Here is a 15,426-nt window from a genome sequence, read left to right on the forward strand (position 1 = left end):
AAAATCTGAACATGTTGTTGTAAATCTAACCTCTGAAGCTTTGTGTAATGCTTGCTAGCAGCGATTTTGGAAAATGTACTTTAAATGCTAGGAGCTGATAAGTCGCAATTGCACAAATTCATGGTGGGACTGGATGAGTTTTTTTCCGTCATTTCATCCTCTTGTGGCTGACTTTTAGTTCTGCAGGTTTGCTGACACCATTACTTCTCCAGCATTATTGAATAAGCAGTAGCCGAACTCTGTGGACTTGGAACATATTTGGAAACCAAGATTATATGACCGACCAGGCTGTAATGAAAAGTGGACTTCATTGGATATCCTGTCCTTATTACAGACTACACTTTACAGCTGCCTAGTTAATCAGACAGGTGTGGGCCAGAATGTATAGTTGAAATATTTTAATTGTGTTTACATCCAGTATACATATAATGTGAACAACCGTAGTGTAGTGAAGACAGCTGTTTGCACGCCCAGTGTGCTGCATCGGTATAAAAAACGTACTTATTATTATTTGGTAATAACTCCATTAACATGTTTTTTTAATGCTTCACCGGAGACTAGAGTGAATCAAGCCAAACTCCTTGGCAGAAGACGAAAAGTGGTGTAGGCTCCTGTGAAGTACAAAAACAAGGGCTTGAAAATTGCAGGTTGAACAACCGTGTTTCCTTTAAACTCACATTACCAGCACACTGCCCTCAACCTGTGCAGCGCTCCATCCAGTTTATTCTGCTTGTGTGTGTGTGTGTGTGTATGTGTGTGTGTGTGTCTGTGTATGTATGTGAGACTTCAGCCTGATGAATGGCTGTGCATGTGGGAAGGGTCTATTGATGTCTCCGGCTGGCCAGTGTGATCCAGCGCTACGCTGGGGCCCCAGGAAATTTTCCACTGTTGGATTTTCCAGTCCAGGTGATTCATCAGGAGGGTGCTAAAGGGTGTGTGTGAGTGGCGTGTGTGTCTGTCTGTGCTCTAAATGAGTCCTCCACTCAACAAGAGTTAATCCTGCCCTATTGAAGCTTGTTTGCTCAGCCAAGCCTCCCCAGCTTTTATATGTTTTTATATTCTTTTCAAAGTCCAACATTTCAGCTGATTTTGTATATTTCTTAGACTTGAAGAAAATTTATGTATCCACTTGAAATATATATATTAGATAAAACTGAACTGCCCTAGCCTGTCCCAGAACAGCATTTTCTTTTTTTTTTTTTTTACCATTTAATGCCTCTTGATTTATGCAGAGAATGACATATTTCATTTATGACCCACAATAATTGTCTTAATTCAGTATGATAAAAGATCCCTCTGAATTGCAGCTTGGTGTCACCGGTGATTGATGACATTTGTTGACTCAGTAATGTAATGCTTAACCAACACTGTGCCATTGTGCCCTGTAATAACGGATCCTGTTGGAGCAGTGCACTTTTCAATCCTGCTTTCAAGCCGCCCAGCCTGGTTAAATATAGACCTGCAGTGTGCTGTGCCGGCTGCTCGTGGTTTATATAAGGGTATACCTCACAGTAAGTAAATATTTGAACTGGCGAGGCACTGCCATTTACCAGGCGGTGCAAAAATGCACCTTGTAGTGCTTTCACCTCACACCATTGGTGAAGGACCAATAGAAACGCAACCCACCGCTTATCCAGAAATGACAAATGGACATGGGAGTTGCACCTTTTGCTGGGACGTGAGCTGGTGCTGATGATTAAGGCAGGATTACTCCTGTTAAGTCCCCCCCAGGAAAGCTGCATTACGACTGTCTGATTGAAGGTTTCCACATGTGCCTTTGTCTAGCGGATGGAATGTGTTGAATCTGTAGTGTAAAAAGTATTGTTGCCAATGTCAACATGCACATCATTCAAAAAGAGTCGAAAATCAAGTGTTTTGCTTCTGGTACAGATTATTGTTTACATTTATGGAATTTAACAGACGCCCTTATCCAGAGTGACTAATCAGTAGTTACAGGGCTGCAATGGTTAGGAAGGTTTGAACCTGTGACTTTGTGGTCTTCTGGTTCATAGACGAGTTACCAATCAGGCTACTACCACCCAGTAGGAAACTGATTTTGTCTGGTTGTATTGATACTGTATAATCACTAGACTGGTATACACAACATTTTTCTGTTTACTACCTTTGAGTATTCTGATTTAGCACTGTGTTAGGCTGGAATTTTAATTTCTCAATTTCAGCCAATCAGTTGTTGCATTCCCATTAATTGAAATATATGCCTAGAAAATGTGACTAATGTAAATGGGCAATTTGAAAAAGAAAATTTCCCAAGCCTACACAAAACATTTTGAAATAAATGGTGCAGTGCCTTTGGATTGACAACCACGCCCCAGGCTGTTCCTACAAATAATAGAAATGAACATTACAAAAAGTTTACTTCTGACCATGCATTGCAAGGATTGTTGGAATGATTTATTGTTGCATAACATCGCTCAATGAAAACACAATGAAAGTCATATCACTTGAAGAACTCAATCAAAAGCAACAGTGTAATGCAATGTTCACTTTGGAGTAGTTACAACGAGGCTTTTTTTTTTTTTTCCCAAATGATGCCTTGCGATGTACCTCGGCGGAGTGGATTAAGTCCTCTAGAGAGCTGGTTTATTTAGCATACAAAGACATTGCTTGTTTTCAGCCGGACCCGGAGTGGGCCAGGGCATCACCGATCTGGTGCTGCGCAGCACTGCTGTTTGCCTTGAAATCACCAGGGTCGCTCGGCAAATATTTACCCACCTTGGAGCGAGGAGGAAGTACTCACATGGCACCTGCTGGCCAGATGTTTCCAGGAGGAACTTTATGGCAGGGCGGCTGCCTTCCTTCGGCCCTGTTTGTTCACGCTGTCGAGACTGACATGCACCTCTGCTGTTTTGGAGCGTGGCCGTTAAACCTTTACCTGAGCACCATAACATGGAACTGTCAACACGTTTGCCGCGTAGATGAGAGGAGTGCTTGTAGGTGACTTGTTGACCATGCATGGAGTTTCAGTAATGTGGTACAAGATGTCTGTTATTGTAAAGAGTTCCAAATCAGCCGCAAATAGTGACTTTGGCACTATTACATTTTGAGGCATTTTGCCAGACATCCTTATCCAGAGCGACTTACAATCAGAAGTTACAGGGACAGTCCCCCCCTGGAGCAACTTAGGGTTAAGTGTCTTGCTCAGGGACACACTGGTAGTAAGTGGGATTTGAACCTGGGTCTTCTGGTTCACAGGCGAGTGTCTTACCCACTAGGCTACTACCACCTTACAGACCGTAGCACCTTACCACCTATCACCTTAGGCTACTACCACCTTAACCACAAAAGGCAAATGTGCAGTGGCGGACTCTTCATATGCTAGAGGAACAAATGTTGTTATCTTTTGCTCGTTATTATCTCTAGTTATTGGTTAATAACTAGTCACTTTCTGATTGTATTGTAATTTTCTGTTTCTCTGCAGACTGCAGAAGCTGCTGAGCTCCCCAGTGGACACGGCTCTCAGCCCGAGAGGAGAAGTCGGAGCAGGAGCCAGAATCGTCCCACCCAGGCATTAAGGGATCCCAGTGTGCCATCCTCTCAGCAGCAGCAAGTGCCACCGCCACCTCCAGAGGATAAGAGGGTACCTGCCACACTTGCCAACACCCTGGAGCATATTGTTGCTCAGCTGGATGTTCTCACCCAGGTAATGTAGCCTAAATGGTGATCTCTTAACTTCTTCTAGTCTGTTTGTTCATGTTTTATCATTTATTTATTATTATTTTTTTATTATTCTATCCTTCATGCGTCTGCATCTGTGAACTGTCTATCATTAATCTGCACCATTTTCCATTGAGAACTGTTTAAAATAGAGTTTTATGAGGCCGTTCTGAACACCCTGTCGTTTAAACCTTAGTGTGAATCACGAATGTTGGCCAACCTCACTTCTACCTCTTTTTTTTTTTCTCATCTAGGCTTCAAATGTTGCCCAAGTATCAGTCTGTTATTGATACTTCGTTGACCCTCCCCCGCGACCTCTGTGAATTTTCAATCCCTGCCGGCATGGCTCGGGTGTGTGAATAATTCATGCTTCTCAGTTTTCGGAGTGCCAAACCCGCTCTCAGAGCTGCGGTTTTGCTCAGAGCTCGGCCCACTGACATCATCTGCCGTGTTCTGCTGTGAGCACGAGCTATCGCAAATGCGATAATGTGTTGCAGAGACTGAGATTTGGCACTCGCTTACCATGCTATATAAAGCAGCCATTTTATTTATTTATTTATTTATGCATCATAGTAACTGTGAAGTAGCATTTTCCAAAAATGGTGTGAGGTGTGTTTTTTTTTTTTTTTTTTTTTTTTCCTCTCTATGAGAACACAGCCTAACATTACCCTGTGGTGTGAATCAGCACTGTAGCATCACAATTAGAAGACTGTGAACTCAGCAGGGTCCCAAGATCCTGAATACAATGAGAGAACATGTGAAGAATAGGTGAGATCAAAATCATGCACCTTTTGCTGTGCTGTAGTTCCGGGGTTTATCCGCTGTCTCTTGTTCTTTCTAGAACCAGGGCTGGCTTGTTGGGAAGAGATATTTCGGGTAATCTTCTCATCATAGTCACAGTGATGCACAGTAATCCATATTCTGATATTTCATATTCAAATATTCTGATTTGTACAGAAAACTGCATGTCTATAAAACCCCCAAAATAGTGACAAAGAGAATGAAAATGGGTTCTATTCTTCGTGAGATTCAGAAAGAAGAATTTTGCTCAAATGAAGTTTTTCCTAAGTAACTTATGAAAGTAAGGTAGTGATTTACCAAGACATTGTGTGATGGTTGCCCATTATGATGCTTTTTATATGTCTCCACAACACAATGTCTTGTCCTGTATTTAAAGGATGTAAACAACAGGTAAAAGCTCCATTTAAGAACTTGGCTCTGCATCTGTAGCTTTTTTTTTCCCCTCCTAAGAGCCATTATAGGGGTTCATTCATGACAGACATTTTCCAAATTGTATATAAATGTATAATTATATGTTCCCAGGCCTGGAAAATTAAAAAATTGAAAATAATAATATTAAATAATTCCACTCATATGCGTTCAATAACATTAATAGTGCATTCAATGGCAGAGTTTGAAGTGGGCTGGCTTGTAATCAAGAATAAGGATGAGCATTTTTTTTTGCTCAGCATTGCATTCACTGAATCTTGATGCCAGAACTGGATCTGTATGGAGAATCACCTAAAAGCATGTGGAAATACAGTGTCTAGGTCATTTTAGACAAAAGAAAGAAGATTACTTTTGGCACATGTCAGAGGAAAAGAACTAAGGTATACATTTTCAGGGGCCAAACCGATTCATTAATGTACCATCTTCTCACAGTTAGGGCTGAGTTCAGGACACTGAGTGTGTTTTGGGTCTCCCCTGAGGGGATGCTGCCGAATCTCTTCCTCATCGCAGGCCCCGGTGCTGTAATGGACTATTAGTGCGGTTACGCTCATCAGCCCGGCCGGCAGGAAACGGGAGCAATCGTTGACTTTGAGTTTGGCCAGCAGCGGCACAACAACGTTCCCATTTGTTTGTGCTCCTCTGAAGACACCCTGCAGCTCGGTAGGGGAAGCGCCAGGCAAGCCCATAAGAACGTGCCGTATGGTGCTCACTCATCTGGGCGTTAATCTTAAACCGACTATTATCAGTGCATGACAAGGGAAAAAAGAACATTGCCGTGATGCGGAATGAATGTACTTTCAGAGCTACTTTGTTAGTCGGTGATTTACTGGTTTTGAAGTGTTCTTGCAAGTTAATGTTTGCGTGTGGAAGTGAGTCACTGGCTTTTAGTCGTCAGATATGAGAGGGAATGATCTGTACCAATTAACTTGACTCAGCATGAGTACACGCTTGCTGTTTGCTGTACTCCGTACGTTTCCGGATTAATTAAAAATATTTTTGATATTCAGCAGATGACGTATGGAGCATATGGATTCTGTTGCTTCTACCTTGTAGATTCACTGAAAAAGGTTGTTCTCGCATAACTAGGATTTGGAAATTTAAAGTAATCTGTAGGCAATATTTTTTGCTGACTAACACAGGAAAATGTGGCAGTATTCCATATGAGTTAAATCCAATTTATTATTTCAACTTTTAAAAAGCAGAATTCTACTTCTGTATCCCATAGTTGATTGTGTGGATGTTGCCTTATCTTTGGGGCAGTGGTTGGCCTAGCAGGTAAGGAAACAGACCCATAATCTGTTCGAATCTCGAACCGCCGCGGTGCCACTGAGCAAAGCACCGTCCCCACACACTGCTCCTCGGGTGTCTTTCATGGCTGCCCACTGCTCACCCAGGGGACGGGTTAAATGCAGAGGACTCATTTCACTGCTGTGCTGCTGTTACATGCGCCAACTAATCACTTTCACTTCACTTCGGCTAGACTGTCTCCAGTAACCGTGCAACAATGACAGAAGACAGTGTCTTCTAAAGGATTCAGAAATTGAGAGACACCTATTGCTCCATGGCTGTTGTTAGCTGTAAAAACAAATATTGGTCTTTGATATTTCATAAGTGAACTGACTGCCATGTTTTACTTGGGATACTGGTCCTGCTCAGCCTCCCAGTTACCGCATGCCAGTGCATTTCCGGTTTCCAGGAGGGGCCCGCCATATGTTTTTTAGGGGTGAGGGGCTGGAAACCGGGGTTGACGCGGATACCTCAGGGCTGGGGGCGCCGCAGATGGTTTCCATTGCAGAGGAAGTCCCTGGGTCCCTGCTCTGCTCCTCTGGCATGTGGTAAACAGCTCTGGTCATGATGAGGTCTGGGCTTCTACGGTACCGTTGGGCCACATGGGACCATTTTATTGACATTCCAGGCCCGTGGCCCCTTGTGGGAAATGCCAACCTTTTTACCCTGAGACAGACTGTCCCTTTAACCTTGATGCATACCGGCCGCTTCCTTCAAAGTCTGGTGAAGTGTGTCTTTCCTTGTTCTTGCTCCGTTTAAATGCTGCTCGCACCCATAATGCATCACAGACACACCAAACAGAGCAGCTTGATGGAATTAACTTGGCAGTCTGACAGAAATGAATCCAGAGCATACAGTCCAGTAAAAAGAAATTCACGTATTTAACCAGATGGACTGCAGAACATTTGTAATTTGTATACATTTATATTTATATATTACAATAGCACGGTCCTGCATGTGCAGAGCCTGCGACAAAGCCACATCCAAAGAGTCATGCTTTCAGCCGGTGCCAGAGACTCGCCATTAACTGCAAGAGTGAACCACTGTGGCATCTTCTTTCCCAAGTCTACTCCCACTAGATTGTCTCAAATTCACTGTTGGCCCACATAGTGGAAATTTAAGGCAATCTGCCACAAACTGTTCTTACATGTACTTTCTTTTTCCCCCTCCAATCTGCAGTTTTGCTCCTTATAGCTCAACAAATGGAGAAGTCTGTTTTTTTTTTTTTACGTATAGCTGTGGAAAGACAGCTCGGCAACATTCTTTTTTTACTGTTTTCATGGGCTTGTGTCTTTGTAAAATGTTGCCTATATTCTTCAATAAACTAAATATAAATTCCAAAAACATTTATTTAGTGATCTATTTGATAATTGGCAAAATGCAATAATAATATTAACCTGGTTTATACCCACTATTAGTTAGTTTAATAATAGCAGTTTAACCTACGAAGGATTCAGCAGTCAAAACAGGGTGAACTAGGAAACAGCACAGCAGCGGTTCTCAGACCTTTCCTTGCTGGGTGAGATTTGGTTGAACCAATCATCTCATCAGCAGCTCGCTCATCATGTGTAATGATGAGATGGAATGATCCCAGAGCTGTATGAGTCCCTAGTTCATGCTGAAATGCCTGTGTGTGGAGGAGCTAGAACCTGGCCTCTCTTGAATTATTCACGTTTGATGCAGAGAGGCAGTATTCTGCTGAGGTGGCCAGTCCTTGCTTCCATTTTCACCAGGATGCCATCTGGGTAAGCCTCCAGGTTCTTCCTTGCCGGCAGCATCCCCCATTACTCTGAAGAATGTTCTGCGCAGGCTGTTGGTTGCTCGGTGATGTATGGAAAGCTGTTTAATGTGACGTTAAAAAAGAAAATAAGTAGGGACGCTCTAATCGCCGCTTAACAAGCGTATCGAACAGTTGGTGGATGATTAAGACACCTAAACCACAGCAGACAAGAGAAGAGACCCTGAGCTGCCAGTAAACCAAAATAAAGCTTGATGTAGACTCTAATAACATTCTAATAATTATTATATATGTTGTTTTTTCCGTATACTGAAAAAGTTGCTACTTGTGTACAATTAAATGTATTTGTAGGACTTTATTCTTTAAATTTGCTAAACAGCCTTTCATTTGATGTCTATGCAAATCTGTGTAAGATTTTAAAAATGCAAGTCTGGTTTCACTCAGACGTGGCAGATTTTTTTTAAGTTCACAAACTAGACCCTATCTGAGAAATTTTGTGGAAGTAACGCGGAGGAGAAAATATTTAACGCTGCAGCTCCGTGGCCTGGATTCAACAAGCACAGCTGTTTATTCTGTTCAAAAGCATGTGGAGTTGTTCATACAGTGTCAACCCAGACATTTCGATTTATTTCATTATTTAGTTTGTCATTTAACTTGCATTTCTTTTTCAACCAGATGCCAAGTCACTCCAAGTCAATCACACGTCTGTGAAATCAAACTGTCCACTTAGGAAGCAACACTGATTGACAATCAATTTCACAAGCTGTTGTCCAAATGGAATAGACAACAGTTTGAAATTACAGGCAATTAGCAAGACGTCCCCAATAAAGGCGTGGTTCTGCAGGTGGTGACCACAGACCACTTCTCAGCTCCTATGATTTCTGGCTGAAGTTTTGGTCACTTTTGAATGCTGGTGGTTCTTTCACCGAGTCTACAACCCACACAAGTGGCTCAGGTAGTGCAGCTCATCCAGGATGGCACATCACGCTCCACCAACGGCATGTTGCACCACAGACTGTCCAGGAGTTGGCAGATACTTTAGTTCAGGTCTGGGAGGCGTTGTAGGGAGGTCATACAGGCATGTGGGGGCCACTCATTTTGAGCCTCATTTTGATTTGTTTTAAGGACGTCAAAGTTGGATCAGCCTGTAGTGTGTTTTTCCACTTTAAATTTGAGTGTGACACCAAATCCAGACCTCCATGGGTTGATAAATTTTATTTCCATCGATTTTTGTGTCATTTTGCTGTCCGCACATTCAACTATGTAAATAACAAAATATTTCATAAGAATATTTTAATTTCATTCATTCAGATCTAGGATGTCTTATTTTTGTCTTTTTTGTGCAGTGCATAATGGTCTTCCTGCCAGATAGATGCGGCACATTTGTAAGAATGATGCCTTCCTAGTAGTATAAACAAGCTTCAGAAGAGCAACCCAAAAAGCAGGCTATTTTCAGTCCTCCTAGACGAGCGCGGCAGGCGCTGCGCATTGATTGGAAAAGCACACTCGCGCAGGAAGGAAATGCAAAACCCTTTCCCTCCAGCATGAAATGCCAGCAGATGCTATCGAGCCCAGGCAGTGGTCCCCACAGGGGACGCTCAGGAAGCCTGTTTACAGCGCGTTGGCGTCCCCACATCCTTGTCTCGCCTACGTGCTGGATCCACTTGCGTTCAGGGGGTCGGCTCAGGGTTGCGCTAACCCTCTTGAGTAGCACAGTCCTGACTGGCTTTTGTATTTGTTTCTCTTGGCCATCTTTTTAAGCTTTAGCTGAAGGAGAAGGCTCCGGAAAAGTGACGCGGGAGAACCCGGTAACTCCTCTGATTGAGATGGAGCTGTCAAGTCAGGCCATGCTTTCACATAGATAGATAGATAGAATTTGAATGATTTCTTTTTCCTGTTAAATTGATTTTGCTTCTGTGCTGCCTGAGAGGGATGTGCTGTGGTGAGGAATCCTATATATGTTGTGGGATTATAATTGTTAGTGGAGCGCTGATCACATTTTAACGGTCTGATGATACCCACTTTATGAAGTACACCTCATTGTCCATAATCACATAATTCATATAATGCGAGAAGAGTTACGGTGTAGAATGAAATCCGTTTGTCTGAGCACAAAGAGGCAAAGGTACAGACCTGGGACATTTAAAGTCCAGAGCAGCAGTTCTCAAACATTTCCCTGATCATCATCATGGAGTGCTGAAATTCAGCAATGAATGGATTCAGAGCTGTATGTACAGGCCACTAGGTTTTTTTGTGACAAAATTACACATTATATAATTTTTAAACCAAATGAATAAAGATCACTTACAAATGAAGAAAGACATTTCATGAGTCTCTCTGCTACTTAGATACTAAAAAGAGGCTAATTGAAGTTATGAGTTCTGGTCTGTACAAGTTCTGCGTGTGTATTTGACCTGTACTGACATATGAAGAAAAAAAAAAAAAAAAGTTCAATTATTATGATGAGCTGTTCATCTCACAGAGAACATGTATTGAGAAGAATTCTTCAAGGCTAGAGTGGGTGAAGAACGGAACAAGTAGACGGAATTGAGGTTCCGGCAGTAAATGTGTGAATAGCTGCCTCTTTGTCACTCCAGGGTGTGTCGCCAATCCAGCTGCCAATCACGTTCCCACCTGAGCCTCTGTCTGGCTCCCCCACTTCATCATTGGTCCACTAGGAGCAGAACTGAGTCACCTGAGGTGCACGGTATCTCACAGGAAATATGTGGCCCGGGGTGGATATGTCACATTTCCCATGAAACTTTGGGGTGACCAGCATTGCTTTGCGCTACTCCTTCAAAATGGGACTCTGTCTAGACCTTAGAAGAAGAGTGTTTTCTTACGTGCTTTTCGTGTATCTTGTTTAAGATAGAGGATGCCGTGTTTGCTGCACCCCCTCCCAACCCAGCTCGCCGCGGGCAGGGGGGGGCTGTGAATTCCGCCCTCATAATCAGCGGGATTGTCCCAGTCCGGGATAACGGCACATCTGTTGGCGAGCTGAAACGGCTGCATTCATGCATTTTTGTGATGCAGTATTATTACCAGTCCTCCATCTCCCCTCCCCTCATCTCTCTGGCTCTCTCCCTCTCTCCCCACGCCTCCTCGCAGACGGTGGCGATTCTGGAACAGAGGCTGACACTGACCGAGGACAAGCTGAAGGAGTGTATTGACAACCAGCACAAGATCGCCCTGCAACTTCAGCTGCAGGGCTGAGCGCCGCCTTCTTCCTCGCCGGAAAACGCGGCCCTCAGGCTGCCTCTGTTTATCTCTCCCGTTCTCTCTATCTTCTTCCCTCTCTCTTTATCGCTTCCCCTTTTCTGTTTCCTCTCCTTCATATTTATCGTCCAGATGAACTGACCTGAACTTGGGTCCAGAGAACCTTCCTGTCTTCAGGCGGACGTGTCCGGTCACCCCTTCAGCTGTAACTGGGGAAATTCTGTCAGTTGTCCCTCCATTAGCCATCTTTTGGTTTTGCCTAAAATCTATACGTTTATCACAGTCCATATAGATCTTTTAAACGAATGGTTCCAGTGAGGACAAGAATCCTGTTTTTTTCTCTCCCCACCGAGCACTACAGGCCCTCGAGGGAGGATCTGATGACACCAGAAAAATGCCCACGGTTCTACCATCCTAAGGATGCAACAATATAAAATCTCTCTGTCACACACTCACTCGCAATCAATATAAAAAGTTTTTTTTTTTTTTTTTAAATACATTTTAAAAGAGAATTTTGGTGCCTTATGTTTGGAGGAGGGGGACTTTTTACTCTGCTTTTGTAGAAGTGTTAATGTCATTATTCCGTTGAAAATATTTTATCAATTTTATGTGGAATTCTGTACGTTTTTTTTGCCCAAATGTACATGAATGTTGTTTAAAATAAATTATTTTCTTCTTCGTGTATGGTTCTGTGCCAGTTTAATGCCAAACTTCATGATGGCTGCCAGAATTTTATAGGGTTTCTCTCCCCATCCTTAACCCCGCTTCCCTTGTGGATGAGGCAACAAAAGGTGTCGGCTTCAAAAATCTTATCAATCACTCAAGATCAGAATATTTCTATTTTAGAATATCCATTGTTTACCTACAAAAATATCTAGAAGAAGAAACTTCCAGGTTCTCAGAGAAGAATTTGAGTGGAGCCTCATGCCGGCTTTTTTTTACGATTTTGTAAGAGGAAAAACCTCTGTGCTGTTTGTTGTCATCCGAGTTGCCAGACAGATGACTTCACTGCTGCTGCAGCGAGAGCCTCTTCTGTGTTGTGATTGATCCCTGGAGGGGATCAGCTCGCCACTCATGGAAAAAGAAAAACAAAAGCCGAATTCTCGCGCCGGGCCCACTCTGTTCCTTCCTGTCTGGAGGGGCCAAGAGGCCGGAGCTGGGCTGGACTGGTATCGCGTCCACGTTCAGATTTTTATTATTATAATTATCATCATTATTTTACTTTTTTTTTTTTTTTTTTTATTAGACGCCCTTTATCAGACACCCTTATCCAGAGCGACTTACAATCAGTAGTTACAGGGACAGTCCCCCCCCTGGAGACACTCAGGGTTAAGTGCCTAGCTCAGGGACACAAATGTTAATAAGTGGGGTTTGAAACCGGGTCTTCTGGTTCATAGGCGAGTGTGTTACCCACTAGGCTACTACCACCCTTTCATTTAATGTCAGACAAGTGTCAGGTCTCCGTCCTGTTGTCCGTGTTGGTTGTAGTCTGTTGTGGAGCATGGTTGTAACCAATGTCCCATGAGATGGGGGTTTCTAGAACCCCCGTACCTCTCGCTCTTCCTCCTGCTCCTTGGCCTGTTATGGAGGTAACATCTGGATGCATTCTTCCCCCCACCCCCTCTCTCTCCTGGCTTTGTTTCAGGGGAGCAGCATGTCGGAGTTCACAGAGTGCTGTAATGATCTCGCGACTTCGTTTTGTCTGCGTTTCAATTTTCCGGTCGAAATCTGGTGTTTGACGTTCGGGGCGTGGCCAGCAGGTGTCGATGATACACCCCGGGCACCAGCTGGATGCTTTATCATCTCCGCCGGTATCCAAGTGCCTTTTTAATGCCCGGCATCATGCCTCCTTATGGCACTCGGGACGCCTCAGCTGCCATTGGCTGCTTTAGGAGGTGATGAAGTGCTAGGTTGTTCCTGTGCGAACACCGGGAGCGCCGCTGACACGCCGCATTGGCCCGGCTCTGTGATATTGCCGGGGCTTTTTTTTGGCGGGGGAGCTCATTGCTTCATTTCCTGTTCCACCTCCCTCGGTGGGTATTGGGTTTATGTTTGTCTGGGAAACAGGGCTGCGCTTGCCCCATGTGGGCCCTTCCACGCAGTGGCCCACGCTCAGTGCGCTCGGCCCGCTTTCCACTGGCCCCTCCTTTGCCTTTTCCAGCATCATATTACTCCTGCTTCAGCCTTTTCAAAAATTGGTATAGATTCATGTCTGACAAAAGCACACACACTGCCCTGGCAAAAAATATTCTAATGTTTGGTTGGACAACCTTTGATTATTACTTTTGTTGGAGTAGAGAACCACCTTGTTACTAAGAAAAAAAAACTTTATTCAATTATACCAATTGAAAAACCATCCAAGTCAGGACTCAGGACTGCCATCAGGGTCTTAAACCCGTACATGGCGTCTTCCATGTTCCATTGCTCCACCAAGATATCCTAGCACAACATGATTACTTTACACGTGCCTGTATGCGTATCACATGTACATCTCTACCTTTAATTCACTTCCTGAACCAATTAAAAAAAATTAGTCAGATGAATCCTGGAACTGTCCTCTTGAAATACTATAATGCCAGCAGTATATTCAGTGTACTATGTAGTCTCTTATTTTAATACTGAACCAAGACCTGGCCAATTGAAGCCACCCAAGATTATAATACGGGCTTGTACAGAAGGTACTCTGCATGATAGGTGCATCGCTTTATACCCTATTTTTCTTATCCCTGATGTGACCATAACACTGGGTCTGGGTAAAATGAAGCCTTGTCTTTATTTTAAAATGATTTGTCTCACCATGTAGCTGTTTTGTCCCAATTCTCATGTGTGTGATAATGCGTTTTCTTTCAACTGTCCTCTTTCTGCCATTTGACTTCGCCAAGTCAACTTTGACCACGATCAGACCACATTTCTTTTTTCACTGAGATGTTAGTTCTCCACTACCCTTCCAGGTGTTAATAATCCTTGGATAAAAATCCAATTATGTTGTTTTATTTGCGTTATATTGGCCGATGATTCTGAATCACACAATTTCCACACTATAGGATGTCAATAAATGAGATGGTGTTCACCACAACAGTTAAACACCATGCTGCCAACTGAAACACTACTAATTGGCTGCGACTGTAATTAGTTTTACCTTGATAACTATGTCATTAATAAAAAACTGGCCTTTCTTTGCCAATTTGGACTAACTATTGCTAGATACTACTGCAGTGCTTGATATCATGACTTCTATTATACTTCGATAATTGTGGTCACAGGTACTCCGTCCTCTCTCATTATCTGGAAGAAGGAACAATGGTAATGTGTGTGACATACTTTTCCCACACCACAAATAAGGGATCACGGGAGCAAGGCTTATCCGTAGCCGAGCAAATAAATAGTCACCTTGTTGTAAAGGGTGGCCTAGTTTCCAGGGGCAACCTCCCGTTGGAATACATGCCCTTTAAAGCGAAGCTCAAAGCTCTTGGTGACTTTGAGCACTTTGTTAATTACACAGCACTCCGTGTCCTGGACATTACTTCAGAAAAGGAAAGTAAAAAGGAAAGAATAGAGTGGCGTAACGCACTGGAAAAAAAGGCATCGCATTTTCTTGTACTTGACTCACAGCGTGTGCGTTATGACCTGTCACAGGTCAAGCTGTCATTAAATGTCACTTTCATGTGCGAAGTTAGAAATGTTTGCGCTTGCAGCTACACTTGCCGGCATTACGGGCCAATTCAAAAGTGGCCAGCGAAATGAAAAGGGAATAGCCCGGCGGCAACGAGTGGAAACTACGGTGGTGTTTGTGTGTGAAACTCTGCAGGTAAAGAATGCGCTTATGCACCATAATCAATAACCAATAACCCTCACAAAACCACGGGCGCAGGCTGTTTTATCTTGACGATGATTTTCTGTCTTTTTAAAAAATAATAATGATAATAATAATTTGCTTTCTGCAGTGCTATTCCTGGCACGTCATGGCATTTCCTATCTGGGGGGCGGGGCACAAATGTAATATATTTATGAAACTTTGCTTTGTGATGTGTAAGGCAATAATTATGTAATAATACATAATTGGAAGTGTTCTGCTTGTTCGGCGGACGTGAGCAAGCCACACACAGACGGCCCAAAGTCCACCTGCTATCTATTTGTGACGGGCGGTGAGACCAGAGCCACCGTAAATCTCACTGTGGCCCAGCGGGTGTCAATATGCGATCCGTCTCCTTTCAGTGGTGTGTAGCACCTTGACAAGCCAGCGTGAAGAGGATGTTTGGGGCGTGTTGCGGGTTCGGGGG

The 15,426-nt window shown here is 43.5% G+C and overlaps 1 protein-coding gene across 2 annotated transcripts in view; it reads left to right on the top strand.

The window, feature by feature from the left end:
* The window catches only part of poc1a (POC1 centriolar protein A), a 34,145-nt gene extending 22,421 nt beyond the window's left edge, over positions 1-11,724 (top strand). The window contains exons 10-11 of one of the 2 annotated variants that reach the window (XM_028999422.1): positions 3,440-3,661; positions 11,039-11,724. In XM_028999422.1, the coding sequence (XP_028855255.1) occupies positions 3,440-3,661; positions 11,039-11,143 (327 nt within the window). In that variant the 3' untranslated portion in view covers positions 11,144-11,724. Of the gene's footprint in view, positions 1-3,439; positions 3,662-4,360; positions 4,501-11,038 lie in introns of those variants that run through there. The other variant, XM_028999424.1, reaches the window with a different exon arrangement.
* Positions 11,725-15,426: the final 3,702 nt, after the last annotated feature.

Source organism: Denticeps clupeoides, chromosome 12, assembly GCF_900700375.1.
Source record: "Denticeps clupeoides chromosome 12, fDenClu1.1, whole genome shotgun sequence".
NCBI lineage: Eukaryota > Metazoa > Chordata > Actinopteri > Clupeiformes > Denticipitidae > Denticeps > Denticeps clupeoides.